Source organism: Haliotis cracherodii, unplaced genomic scaffold (genome assembly GCF_022045235.1).
Source record: "Haliotis cracherodii isolate W230 unplaced genomic scaffold, xgHalCrac1.p SCAF_12, whole genome shotgun sequence".
NCBI lineage: Eukaryota > Metazoa > Mollusca > Gastropoda > Lepetellida > Haliotidae > Haliotis > Haliotis cracherodii.
Window position 1 is genome coordinate 26,275,357 of NW_027266267.1, and position 14,808 is coordinate 26,290,164.

The following is a 14,808-nucleotide window of genomic DNA, read 5'->3' on the forward strand; positions in this document are numbered from 1 at the left end:
TCTTGCATTAGACTGAATTTGGAAGATTGAAGTTTTATTGGAGTGAGGGTTCTTTGGAGATTGAAAATTGAAGTCTTCTGAAACCCTTTGCCCTTCTCAGATAATAAACCCTTGCACCACTGTTTCTTCATAATCACAGGGCTGAAAGAAAATTTTAGGATATTCCAATTTTGATAGTCCACTTTAACCATGGAACTGAAAGTTATTCATTTGTTAATTAGAATCAACAAAGTCATCTGTTCTATGCCTACAGATAAATATCCAAACATTCATGGATGGCTGTTTCAAAAGAGTGAGCTCTACCTCCATGGCTCTGGAACTCCTCACAAGGTAAAGTCACAATCTCACTAAATTCAGTTCTTTTACTTCCATATGAAATCACTCTGCATGAAGATCTGACAACACTTCCATAAAAGGTCGTAACCTTTTACGCCCAGTCTAAATGAAGGATGCATGGATTTCTGAACCAATCAGATATTAGCTTTCTAAAACAATTTTGCTTCATTTCCTTACCCCCTCGATTTAACAAATCAATTTTCCCTTCGCTGGAACTCCTGTTTGTGTGTAGATGCCATGGAACTCATAAATGACAGGGTATATATAATGATCCACAATGATATCATTACTTACTGACGGAACTGGTCACAAACAGAAGTGAGATATAATGGTCCAAATGCTCCGTTCACTCATATTGTGAAGTTAGAAGCCTTTTTGATGATTTACAGTTTAGAAAGTTAACCTGATTCAACCTCATTGGATCTTCACATAGAGAGGCTTCATATCGGAGTAAAAGATCTGACTGGAATTAGATTGCATACAGCCATTGTATAATAAAACCCTGAAAGGAGAGACTCACACAAAAAATGCTGCAACAGACTTGCTTTCCTCCTACTAGTCCTTTGTCCCCTAACACTAGTCCTGTTGTTCTCTAACACTAGTTCAGATGTCTCCTAACAATAGTCTTGTTGTCCTCAAACACAAGTCCTGTTGTCCCCTAACACTAGTCCGGTTGTCCCCTAATACTAACCCTTTTGTCCCCTAATTTTAGTCCTATTGTCCCCCTAACACTAGTCCTCTTGTCACCTAACACTAGTCATGTTGATGCCTAACACTGGTCCTGTTTTCACCTAATACTAGTCCTCTTGTCACCTAACACTAGTCCTCTTGTCACCTAGCACTAGTCCTCTTGTCACCTAGCACTAGTCCTCTTGTCACCTAGCACTAGTCCTCTTGTCACCTAACACTAGTCCTCTTCTCACCTAACACTAGTCCTCTTGTCACCTAGCACTAGTCCTCTTGTCACCTAGCACTAGTCCTCTTGTCACCTAGCACTAGTCCTCTTGTCACCTAACACTAGTCCTCTTCTCACCTAACACTAGTCCTCTTGTCACCTAACACTTATAGTCCTCTTGTCACCTAGCACTAGTCCTCTTGTCACCTAGCACTAGTCCTCTTGTCACCTAGCACTACTCCTCGTATTGTCCCCTAACACTAGTCATGTTGTTTCCCAACACTAAAGCTGTTGTCCCCTAACACCGGTCCTAACACTCATTCAGTTGTCTCCTAACACGTCCTGTTGTCCCCTAACACTAGTCCTTTTGATCCTTAGCACTAGTTCGTTTGTCTCCTGGGGGCACGGGTGGCCCAGTCGTCTAAGGCGCAGCAATTCGCTGTGCAGAGTTGCATCCCTTGGGCACGCCAGAAACCTATAATTGTGGGTTCGAATCCCGGTTCGCCCCGATTATGTTTCTAGGTTTGTCAGCACCATACCCGTATTCATGGGTTTCACCAAAGTGGTAAATGTCTGAGACCTGCATCACTTCGGGCTTTCCTCCCACATTAAGCTGACACGCCATGATATAACTGGAATACTGTTAAAAGCGGCATTAAAAACCCAACTCACTCACTCGTTAGTCTCCTAACACTGGTCTTGTTGTCCTCAAACACAAGTGCTGTTGTCTCCTTACATTAGTCCTGTTGTTCCCCAACACTATACCTGATGTCCCCTAACACTAGTCCTCTTGTCTCCTAACACTAGTCCTCTTGTCACCTAGCACTAGTCCTCTTGTTACCTAACACTAGTCGTGTTGTTCCCTAACACTGGTCCTGTTTTCACCTAATACAAGTCCTCTTCTCACCTAACACTAGTCCTCTTCTCACCTACCACTAGTCTTCTTGTCACCTAGCACTAGTCCAGTTGGCCCTTCATACTCGTCGTATCGTCCCCTAACAATAGTCATGTTGTTCCCCAACACTAAAGCTGTTGTCCCCTAACACCGGTCCTAACACTAGTACTAATTCAGTTGTCTCCTAACACTGGTCCTGTTGTCCTCGAACACAAGTCCTGTTGTCCCCTTACAATAGTCCTGTTGTTCCCCAACACTATACCTGAGGTCCCCTAACACTAGTCTTGTTCATTTCAATCAGTACCCAGTGGGGATTCCAGGTTAGAATAGGTGCCAAGAGGTCGATCGGGTGGTCTGCATGTCATTGCTTCAGGCTGCTGTCATATAGCTGGAATATTGCTGAATGTCAGGCTTTAAACAACGAACAAACAGACAAATCAGTTGATCAGTAAGATTCCTTTATTAGAATTTTTCAGAAAAAGTGTATACATTTCATACCGACCAGCTGACATCCTTAGAATCTATATTGGTAATCATATCGATGGCAATTTCAACAACTTTTGCTCTTATTACAGCTTTGAGAAACTGAACATTGCAAAGCTGAATATTGACGAGAAATATTCATCAATACTGGCAAAGTATGGAGAAGAGGTTGAAGATATACGCAAGGTGAGATTTCAACTCACACAAAATTACATCAAAACAAATCAAACTGAATAATGTCAATGGCAAAGCTGAAACTGTGAAACAATAAAGAATCAGGTCAGAATGAAGCATATCACATATACTGCTCAGGTTATCATTGAGACCTATACACAGTGCTAAAAGTTAAGCATTCCTGTCATAACCCAAATGTTGACTATTAGACCAGATTTAAATATTGAAGCTGAAATCGGAATGACCCCAGGACCCCTTAGTTTCAAACATCACATTCATATCACAGGGAATCGTTGCAACTCTGATTTTCTTTAACACTAGTCCAGAGGACTAGTGTCAACCTTATTTCACTAGTCTTCAGATCAATGTTTGAAATAAGAAACAATACCAGGCTGCCATCAGGACCCAAAGACTGTAGAAGCTGCAGGTCCTGATTAAACTCTTCAGGCCCTCATTTAAAAAAAACCCTACAGCTTATTGTGACAAATAAATCAACACACAAGGACCCATACAAATTTGAAACTATGGGCCTACGGGCTATTTTGAACACTGCTTCAGAGTTTGTAGCTGGTCCTGTTTGAATAAGACAAAAGTTTACAAAGGTGTTATATTTTACTTTTTTATTAAATTCCATTTTGTAGAAAAATTTAAGCATTAAAAACTGGTTCAGAATTATGGCCCTAAAAGTCTGCTAGTCAATGAGGACTACCATCATTGGAGTTTTACTTGTCCTCAGCTCAATTGAGTAATCTGGGGATAGTGGACTAGCGTAAATTTCAAAGGCTATTGTATTACAATCTCAATGGAACAGTTAAAATTGTAATGGTATAATTGAAATAAGTTCCATGATTAAATGGACAATATAACTCCCAAAATAATCCTGTGAATTCAGGAACTTAAAAGGGTATTATCAATTTCAATGAAAAAGAGGGTCAAATTACTTGTGGTAAAATTCTCAGATGAATTGTCCTAGTTAGCACACTTCCGTTCCAACAGGCACAACTAAACGTTGTTATGAGTGGCCTGTGGTACACGTGAAAGAAAATACATTTCTGTCCCTGTTAAGACTTTTTGTCTGATCTTTATGGTATTGGCAAATGTAAATGATATGATCATATCTGCTGGGGAGTAGTCGATTAGATCAAATGAGTTCTAATCATGCTAATGTTTGATATGATGAGATGGTGGCACACTTGGTTGTTAAAGTGGTCAGGGGTCCAATTTTAATTTCACATTTTGCAGCCAACGACACTAATATCGGGTAGTTCCACTCATCAGTGAGAGCAACACCGAGTTCATTGAGAGTGGTGGGTGGATTTTGACGTTGATGTACATGTCTGCCAGTGACGTCCCTGGAGTGTTCAATGGTGAAAAGGTCAGGACTGAGTGCTGGCCATGGCATGACATAGATGTTTTGTTGTTGGAGGAATTGTTTCACAATCCTGGCACGATGCGCACATGCATTATCTGCTTGAAAGATGAAACGTTGCCTGACCAACACAAAGAAATGTGCACTGAGGTTGAACTTTGACTCTGCCATGGACAATATGGAGTTCAGTTGGGCCAGTCATTGTGATACCACCCCATACCATTATGGACCCATCCCCAAAACGATCATGCTGTACGATGTTAACATCCATAAAACTGACATAAGACATCTCCAAACTTGATTCCTTGGGTCATGGAAGTTGAGAGTGAACCTTGGTTCATTAGAAATCATGGCATCAGCCCAACGTTGATATCCCAGTGCTGTCGTTCCCTACAGCACTTCATCTTCCTGAGGCAAGAGAGTTAACTGACTTTAAAAGTCCAGTTTCCACCCTTGCCGAACTAGGCAGGAATTCCTGGGCTCGATCGTAGCGCCACTAGTGGCTATTACGAGTTTTGTCCTTTCTATGCCTCTCCTATTGACCAATCAGATTCCACCTCTCGTAACACTTGCATTTGCTTCAAACAAAACGGTGGCGCCCAGTCAGGACGGTCTGATCGATAATGAAGATCTATATTGTGTTAAAACGAGTCTTACAACGCAAAGTGCATCAAATCACGTGAGCACCTTGATTAAAAACATGAAAAGATTTAGAAAATATCTGTTGACAACGAGTTACCGGTGCACATGCTTTGCAAATCCTGCAGTCGACCGAAATCTGCATGACACTTTACGAACCGGATTTCGATTTCGGTGCGTGATTTTGATTGGACTATGCATAGACTCGTTAGTCCAGCCAAAATGTAACTCCATAATACCAGCCTAGTTCGGCAAGGGTGGAAACTGGACTTTTATAGTCAGTTAACTCTCTTGCCTCGGGAAGATGACAGCACTTATGCAGCAGTATGTTTTTGGATGACACTTGGGCATTGTGCATGCAAATGCAATCTGTGCAGACAATTTTGCACTATCTAGGCATGTCCCTTATCCTAGTGGAAGTTTGCAACCGATTTCTTAATGCCAAAATTCTGACTAATCTGTCCAGAGTTGGAGTTGTTGCCCTTGGGCGTCCAGTGTGCCGATGTATTTAATATCGTGTCTTTGAGCATTTGGTTCCAAGAAAACAATATGTGTCTGAGTGACAATGGTAAATCTGGCATAACAACCCATGCACATTCTGTCTGAGGTCACATGCTCCGACTGTCACAATGTTGTGTTTCAGAGCTTGATGTCTTCAGAAATGTTCTTGCCACTTAAATCACTTACTTTCATTGCCAGACCTTGGTGTATTGTCCTTTAGTTTCACCTCAAAACAAAAATCCCCTACTCTTTTCCATAGTTTATTTTCACAATTGTGATTGTATTGCAATAGTACCCTACACTATAGGGAAACAACATGGAGAGTTTGATATATCGTTACACTCTTATTATTTTACACAAACCACTTGCCAGAATGAGCTGAAGACTAGTAAGATACATATTGTGTTGAATCGTTTCGGTTTAGTGTGGCATGTAAAACAGCCCTTGCAGATATATTGTAGAAATTGGTTGCATTTAATCTTTTTATTTCTGTGAAAATCCATCTTGTTTACAGCTGTATCAGAAATATCGGGATGACCCCCCAGTACCCAGGAACATGCCACCTGTGGCAGGGAGAATCGTCTGGATTCGCCAGCTGTTTCAGCGCATAAATGATCCCATGAACATCTTCAGGGTAGGAAAGCAATCAAATGTTGAAGGTGATATTTTCATTAGATGGTATTCAAGTACATGTAATATCTAAGTCAAAGGCACAGCCCATCATCTAACAGACAACAGATAGTGCTGTTCATTGTCACATGAACCAGGCCCCTCGGTAAGAACAAGCGCAATGTTTCAGCGGCAGAAACTATCAGTTTCAGTCCACTAGTCCTTATAACGATAACATATAGCAAAACCCTTAAAAATGGCAAATTTGTACTTGTCCTTATGATACCTTAACTATTTGGCAGTTTGACAAGGACTACAGGACTAGTGCCAATTTCTAACACTGAGTTATTTCAACAGTGATAAAGCTGCAAGATCAGTATTAATACTTTTGAAATAAATAATGTCTGTTGATGACCAAAGAAATGATCAAAGGTTTTTGAAATTGGTCAAGGTCAGTGTGGTTTGTAGCACTAGTCAACAACAGCTGTTGATCTGCCAACTTCTGTCCTCCTCTCCGTGTGTCAACTAGTAGGAGAGACTTGATGTTTCAAGCAATTTCCAAGGTGTCTACACTTTTTGTTATCAGGGCTACATGTGCTATAAAAAGGCTGCTATTTCTGGAAGTGACATTAACTTCCAAATTCATCTCATTAATGTCAGTAGTGAGTGAGAAAACTTGCATTGTGACGCCGACCATGCCTCTAAAATTTGTTGTTTAATAAAAAATTATCGCAATACAATGTTTAAATGCTTAGTGCAGAATAGCGGTATAGCGGTAATACCGTGCAGTCCAATTCCAATCCCTTCATCTTTCTGTTTGGCATTGGATTCAATAAGTATTACCTCTCTGTTTTCATTACTTGTTTTAAACTTTTGATTTTCAATCAGTGGTAAAAATAAAAATAAACACCAAATTGTAAAAGCATTTCTTCTTTAATTAAATGATGCATTGAAAGACTTGTTATTGGGGAAAATAAAGAAAATATTAAAAGAAAAAAAAATTGGTAAGGACTAGAGAAAGAGTCATTTCTCTTCTATTGGTCTAAGTGTTTTTGTCTTCAAAATTTAAACACCATTCCAAATTTTGGAAATATTTGGTCCATGATATTTGTAAACCCAAAAATCATATATGAAGGTAAAGTACTGACAAATGGACTGTTTTATGAATACCTCAGGCTCACTCGTGTGGGAATTCCAGGTTAGAATCAGTCCCCAGCAACCTATGCTTGTTGTAAGAATCGACTGAGTGTATTGGGTGGTCAGATTCTGTGACTTGCTTGATTGTGTGTCATACCTGACAGGATGGATCGTTGCTCATTTGGTTAGTGTTGTCCAGACTTGGTTATATACAGGCTACTGTCATATAGCTGGAATATTGCTGAGTGTGGCATTAACCCACCTGGATGCCAAGTTTTTTATTTGACACACATTTTCCTAAGATCTGAAAAGTGAACGTTGTGCGAGAATTGTGCTCAGATGGCACTAGATCTACCTACGGCAAAATTATTAGGCAGATATGTAGAATATTAAATTTCCAATCTGATGGTGTAAATTTTTACAGCAAATATTAAACCAGTTTGAAAACTGCTAAAAACTGTCATAGAATTTATTCTGCATTGAAAAACAGCAAATTTCTCCGCATTTTATTGTACACCGATAAAAGTACTGTGTGACAATTTTTTTTCATTTAGCAGCTTTACAGAAACTGTGAGCAAACAAAATACTGCCTAATATCTGAACGACATTAATGTAAATAAAATGGATTTATATGCTTATGTATAATGTTATACATTCAATACAAAAAATAGCCTGCCGTAAATGACGAAAACTGATTTTCCTCTATGACGTAGAAAGACGACAGAGAGGTTACTCGCATACAAAGTAAAGGGGGCATAATGCTGCAATGCTTAGCACTAGTTTATTGTAACTCAGGTCACTTGGTGAGAATTAGCTGTGGATAAGGACAATATATTTTCGTGGTGTTTTTTTCACGAGGAACCAAACTATTCCAATACAAATATCGATATTGAAACTGTATAAAATGAGAATTTTATGAAATGTGCGTCAGTCATGCCGTGATGAAAATTTTTACAATTTCTGTTGAATTTACCAAATCATTTCAATGTATCTTTTTTGAATTTCCTTACTTTTGCTACGATTCGCTTCCCATGCATATTCTGAAAATGTTGCGCCAATGTATGCAACGGATAGACAAATGGATAGCTCAAAATATAAGAAAATGCTACACAGTATAAAATCTGAATTTTGCTATGTTTACATTCAAAACAAGTGCATTTTTCCAACCTCAGCGTTCTTTTTCACACCTAATATATGATTAACAAAAGATACTCGTGATCACTAATATGCTATTTTTTAAAGTTATTTCTACGAGTAAATTTATATTTTAAAACATGCTGTAAATAACGCTGTGAATGGTGATTTAGTTATACTAATGTGTGAAAAATGGCGACATTTACGATGTACCAAATTTCAAGAGGTCATTTTCTGTAATTTTTCTTTGCCTTAAATGACAGTGGCTGTTATCACATAACAAAGCGTTTCTCACAGAATTCAAAACTCTGAAGTTTATTTGTGTGCATGATGTATGTTGAATTTTATTAGATTTAAAAGTGAGGATTGAAGAGGAGCCAAATATATATGTCCTAAGCATCCAAACAACATCCAAACAATATGAATTCAATAGTAGTGTTCAAGATTAGGCATGGAAATTAAGGGATTCTTTTCAAAACCCTTATGTTAAAAGGTAATGAATAAAGTCTCTCTAGATTCAAATACCATAGAAGATCTCAAGGAGTGAGTGAGTATGGTTTTATGCTGCTTTCAGCAACATTCCAGCAACATCACGGCTGGGGACACCAGAAATGGGCTTCACACATTGTACCCATGTCAGGAATTGAACCTGGGTCTTCGGCGTGACGAGCGAACTCTTTAACCACTAGGCTACCCGACCGCCCCAAGCACAGGACACCCTGAAGCACTGCTATAATGTGTGACTTGAATATGTTGCAATAGGTACATCCAACTTGCTTGGCTTCAGAGGATGCCAGGAAAATCATTAGGAACTACAACAGAGTGGCCAAGGTACTGGTGGAGTTTGAAATACTCTACCATTCTGCTTGGGTGAAGTCTGTGGAACTAGCTAATGGATGTGAGTACACATGCAGCCTGCCGCTTCAGCACTTCATAGATTCAGAAATATTGCTTCCTACACCCATAACAATTAAGACTGGATGCAAATAACATCCACTGCAAAGCTCTTTGGACTAACAAGAGTATGGAATGAATAAATTGAAACATATAAATTTGATTTATCTTATATATTTCTGTTCTCATAAGAAATACAATCAATGTCAGTCATTTCAGATTTTCTCTACTTTCATTAAGTTTTCATTCAAACAAGAAAATCACTTTCTGAAAGAAGCTTGAGGCATCACACATTGTTTAATACCCGGCTCCCCAAAAATTCATCACCATGAAATTCCAGAACATGCAAATATATAGACTCTGATTTGGTCTAGCATGCTCATCTAGAAATTGGTCCATATTGTAACACAAAAATCTGCCGAAAATAATGCCAAGAAACAATTTTGGTTCAGCAGACAAGTTTTTGGCAGAGACTGACATGACTTGTTTTAGTTAATGTCTAGGTTTATTTAAATCTTTCTGTTTTGCTTATCTTGTGTCATCATTGTTTGAGCCAATTAAAATGCTGATCATATATACCTTGTAATAGAAAACATGTCAGACCAGAAGTGTTACGTAATGCCTCAAAGTGCCAGGCATTGAGTTAGGATTTACACTAATGCCAGTAGCAGACAAATTGGAAAATAGTTTGGTTTTTTTGTGCCAAATTTTGTATGGTTTGTATCATGCTTATATTTTCATTTTGAGAGGTCCAAAGCAGTAATCAGCATTAGAAACTAACGCTTTTAGTCCACTAATGCTTATGATGATGACATGTAGCAAAACCCTCAATAAGGACAAATTTCTACTGGTCCTTATGATACCTTTACCATTGGGCAGTTTGGCAAGGACTATAGGACTAGTGCCAGTTTCTATGACTGGTATTGTTGATCTATGTGACATATGCAGAGCTATAACAAAATTAGTTCAAATGTATTTAATGAGATATCTTTAACTTGTATTTGGGAGTATTTACCAACAGAATTGCCGACTGTCAACCTCTGATTTATATTGACTTACATTCCGAGTGTCTTAAGTTTTAAAACAAATAATGTTGATGAAAAATGAAATTAATTGTGGGTTTCTGGCAGTTATTTGGTACTTTGATTATACAATCTAATGCTCATTTTGACTTTTTACTCAACTCAAATATATATATATGACTTAGCTCAGTGGTCAAAAGATTACCAATGCATTTCTGTTATACAACAAACCTCAGTATTGATGCTTTTCTCATCCTTAATTGTATTTTTTGTCTTTCTTCAGATTTACAAGTTCCTCTGCTAGTCCGCAACCCCACAACAGACACTTTTTTGACCAACTTTGATCCATATATCTTTGAGGTGATCAAGGAAGCTGAATATATGCTAAAACTTGACTTGGACGTTCCTGATGCTGCCAAGTTGCTCATTCACTCTACAGAGCAGCTCCGTACAAATCTCAACAAGATACAGGTAAGATACACTAAGCGATCGTAGAGATAGGACAATCTTGACAAAGTACCTCAGCATATTCATACTCCAGTCTTATAGCATTGAGGTGGCAATTTGAACTTAGACCCTGCTCATTTGCTTCTTCTTGTTTCTCCCGACTGATCGACAAACATGATACTCAGGCCTCAAAGTAAACTTTTTACCCAAATAGCCAGCTGGAAGTTTTATTTCGCTTATTAACCCCACCACAAAGTCTGCCGCTTTTCAAAGAGGATAAACTTTCTCAAAAACTATATAACTTAGAGAAATTAAATTTTATTACCGGATGTGATCTCATATGAGTTCGAAAATTGGTGTCTTAAATTTATTTTTTACAGAGTTATTGCCTTTGCTACATGTTTTTATCCCCTGCCCCAACAAAGTTGGTGGGGGATATAGAAATGGGTTCCGTCAGGAGCGTAACTCAAAAACCGTTAAATAATTTCTTACAAAACTTTGCATGTTTACCAGACACATACTGAACTGGTGCCTTTTGCTACTTAGGAATTTTATAAATTTTTATTTTTTACGTTTCCATGGCAATAAGTTGCAATTGGACTTAGGTTCTATAAGGGTGGTGTTCGTTTCCGGATCGTAACTCAAAATCCATTAAATACTTTCTTACAAAACTTTGCATATCTACTAGGCACATACTGAACTGGTGCCTTTTGCTATTTAGGAGTTTTATAAATGTTTATTTTAGAATTTCCATTGCAGCTATTTTGACATGGCCTAAGAGAAATGTTGGCTCAGTTACCTGGTTTGGGACCATAACGTCTTAAAATGGCGGGGGATATAGATGACTTTGTCGACTATACGCTTGTGAGATTTTGAGCATACACAGTTATAACCTTTGATCCATGTTAATTTACAAAGTGCAGTGTCAGAAACTACTGAAGTAAGCTTTTCTAAGCGATAATGATCAAGACTAAGTTTTTTTCCAGAGAAGTGGCCTTTTGTGTGAATAAATTTCACATTTAATATTTTTCTTCTGATGACGTAAAGCGACTCGAGTTCCTATCTCTTCTTCAGGCTTTTTTTTATAGTTAATATTCACAACTACTACATAAACAAACAGAATTCTAATGTGCCCCGTGGCAGGGGATAAGGACAACAATATGTTCTTGTTAAACTCAGTGACATCATTCACAGCACTAATGTATCCCAAGCTCTGCCCATTCTATTGTCTGATTGTTGGTGTAGTCTATTTGTTTTCAGTTTTGGGAAATATAGACGCAAAGAACAATTGCTTGGTTACCCAATCAAGTGCCCCAGAGTCACTTACAATTCATAAATTGGAACTGGGATATGTTAAACATTATCTTCTCAGAATCAAAAGGAAGACCCCCAGGAGCTGAGACTTTGAAGGGATAAGTAGCAAAACAATGTGAATTGTGAATTTGGTTCTATTTCAAAGAATGAAAATCAAAGGTTAGAAAAAGGTCAAGAATATCCTTTTCAGAAGACACAAATGACAGTGAGCTGGAATCCTATGTAGAGGAACATGAGACCATTGTAATTTCGAATCCTGCTTCGTGTATAAAAATATGATTTTCAAGTGTGCTCTTAAGGCACTGGGAACCTTTCTTAAACCTATCATTATGATTTTCATCCTGCCATTTACTCTGTATTATGATGAATATTGAACCCTGGAAGTATTATTATAACTGTTAGCATCACAATTGGCTCTAAGAATTGGCCATTGTTAACCATTTCGTAAAAACAGTTTTTGTCGGGTTCCATCCTAAACGACATACGACAGAGTTGGCGAGACACCAAAGTGTATTGCTTTTTTATTCAACTCGATTTGTCATTACATGATCAGCGAACAAGAACATTTTTTCAAAAAAGCTATAAGTATTATTAGAAGTGCCTTGTGTTACGGCCACTGTTAAACTTGTACAAAACGTCAATTATACTGTAATCAAATACAACAGTTATATCCCATGAAACACTGAGGAACAGTGCCTTGATGCTATTTTTATGATTCCATGTCCTTTTACTTCTTGAAATAAAAACAGAACACTAATGAAGGTGAAAACTAAAAAAACCAACTGATTCATACTGTTTTTGGATAATATGAAATCAGCTCATTGATAACTAAATATTTGTTGTGTCCATGGGAATCTCATCATTTTCTAGAGTGGTTAACTTGCCTTAACTTAGTGAGATATTTATGAATTGCGGTATATGACTTAGCAAGCTGGTGAGATTATTTGTGTCTCTCTGATGAAAATTCTGACCATAAAGTTATAAAACTGAGTCTTCACTTTCAAATTATAGGCAGTTTGTTATTTGCTGGTGATATGTTAGAGTAGATGTGTAAGTGAAATTTACTAACTTGATTTTTTATGAGCATCACTTATATAAGCCACTTAGATCGGGAAGATTATCTTGTTTTGTGAGGAACCATATTCAGGAATGCGGTACTTCTATCTAAAGTCGTAATTCCGACTTTTCGATCTCTATGTTCTCCCCAACCAGGGCTCCATCATGACCTGGATGGAGGCTTACAGCCCCTAAATCCCTGGCTTTTCCATTTTTTTGTACATACAATTAGATTCATTGCTTTGGCCCAAATGGAATATGTAGAGGTCTTATTTTGATTTTCCCACATGGCAATATCAGATAATACATGTCATGAGTAGATATAACTGAAAATGTTTGACAGTTTTCTTCTTGTTTGTCCATTTTCAAGACGCTGCTTGATGAAAATACTTCCTTGAGATCCCAAATACCCAACATTTTCCTTGTCTTGTTGGGCCCATCGCTGAAAAAGGTAAAATGATGAAAACAGAATCTCATAAGTGTGTCTTTTGATATTAACTGTATGAACCAGAGTTGATTCCAGAAGTCACAACCTCCTTACTGTTATCCAGGCCCACTGACTGTGAACGTTGTTCTACCTTCAGGTTGATAGAGCCATGCAGCCAGGACTTGTGTCACACTGTTGGACCTCACTCAGTCTACCTCAGTTCACTGCTCGAGCCTATTCTGCCTTGAGAGATTTACGCCTGGTTGTCAAAGAGGTATTGCATCAACGTATGCCCATCACTAAATAGATAGGAAAAACAAAATTATTGTTTTGATTGTTAAAGTAATGTTTTTTACCATATATTTTTGTTTATACTCATGTTGTTGACAAGGGGCTAAAGGTAGAAGTAGAAGTAAGGTTTGTTTCCATATCTGTGTTATTGGTTTGCACTGAGGCTTGAAAGTTTTGAAAAAAATGTTGAAATCTGTTTTCAAACTTTGAACAAATGAATTTGTAAACAATCCATTCATAGTGTATAACCATAGAGTTATCTCCCTTTCATTGATCAGCTGCAAGCTCCTCACAGCGATAGTCCGTTCGCAGAGCTCTGTATATACTATCACTGCCACCAGTCAAAACTCCCCACTGTGATAGGTGGCCCCAACCATGCTTGGAGTTGAACTCGCAACCGAATGACCGTTATGTTTACAAATAAGTGACGACTGTTGTGACGCCTAATACACTTACCGCTGCTAAATTAATTTATTTGTTTGTCTATTTGAATTTCTGTTTCATTAAAACTATCATGTAATTGATAAAGTGAGAATGTAAGAGAGAAGTTGGTTGATTTTCCTGTTAGTCTGCCGTCTCGAACCAATCTGATTATACAAACAACAAAGTAAATTCATCTGGAAAACATTATCAGTCGTAAACTATGATGACATTCCCAAACACATAAACAAAAGTATGAACGTTACTGCATTTGGGGTTAGAGGGCAAATTTCAAGATTCTTGTAATGGCCGCGCCCACACTGGTGGCAATGATGTTACCGAGAGTGTAACGAAGGTGTCACGCGCTGGGAAGGAGCTTGGATCAGCTGCTTCCATGATGAATCAGATATTTCTAAATCCCTAACAGAAAGGCATGAGTGATGGGTACTGCTTTGCTTGTCAAGTAATTCGATTTTGGTAGATCATTATAAGGAAATTTGCATGGCCTTGAATTTTGTACATTTTTTCCTGATTTTTAACAAGGGCAGATAACTCTAACCATCTTTCACCCAAATTAACATACTAACTGCACAACACTTGTCTATGCAGGTTGCGTGTGGGGGGAGGTTAGATGTGCATATTCAGCTTAGACATCACTTTACTTAACATCTATATATCACTCTACAGAAGTTTTGTGAATCAGTCTTCTGAAGTTTTGTGAATCACGTATGCTACTGAAGTTTTTGAATCACTCCACTGAACTTT

General features: G+C 38.0%; 1 protein-coding gene across 1 annotated transcript in view; it reads left to right on the forward strand.

The window, feature by feature from the left end:
* LOC139458296 (dynein axonemal heavy chain 8-like) overlaps positions 1 to 14,808 on the forward strand; it is a 171,748-nt gene that overhangs the window by 19,043 nt on the left and 137,897 nt on the right. Inside the window, exons 11-17 of the mRNA XM_071239682.1 lie at positions 254 to 330; positions 2,702 to 2,795; positions 5,807 to 5,926; positions 8,935 to 9,070; positions 10,372 to 10,559; positions 13,276 to 13,356; positions 13,490 to 13,606. Of these exons, the coding sequence (XP_071095783.1) occupies positions 254 to 330; positions 2,702 to 2,795; positions 5,807 to 5,926; positions 8,935 to 9,070; positions 10,372 to 10,559; positions 13,276 to 13,356; positions 13,490 to 13,606 (813 nt within the window). The remainder of the gene's footprint in view (positions 1 to 253; positions 331 to 2,701; positions 2,796 to 5,806; positions 5,927 to 8,934; positions 9,071 to 10,371; positions 10,560 to 13,275; positions 13,357 to 13,489; positions 13,607 to 14,808) is intronic.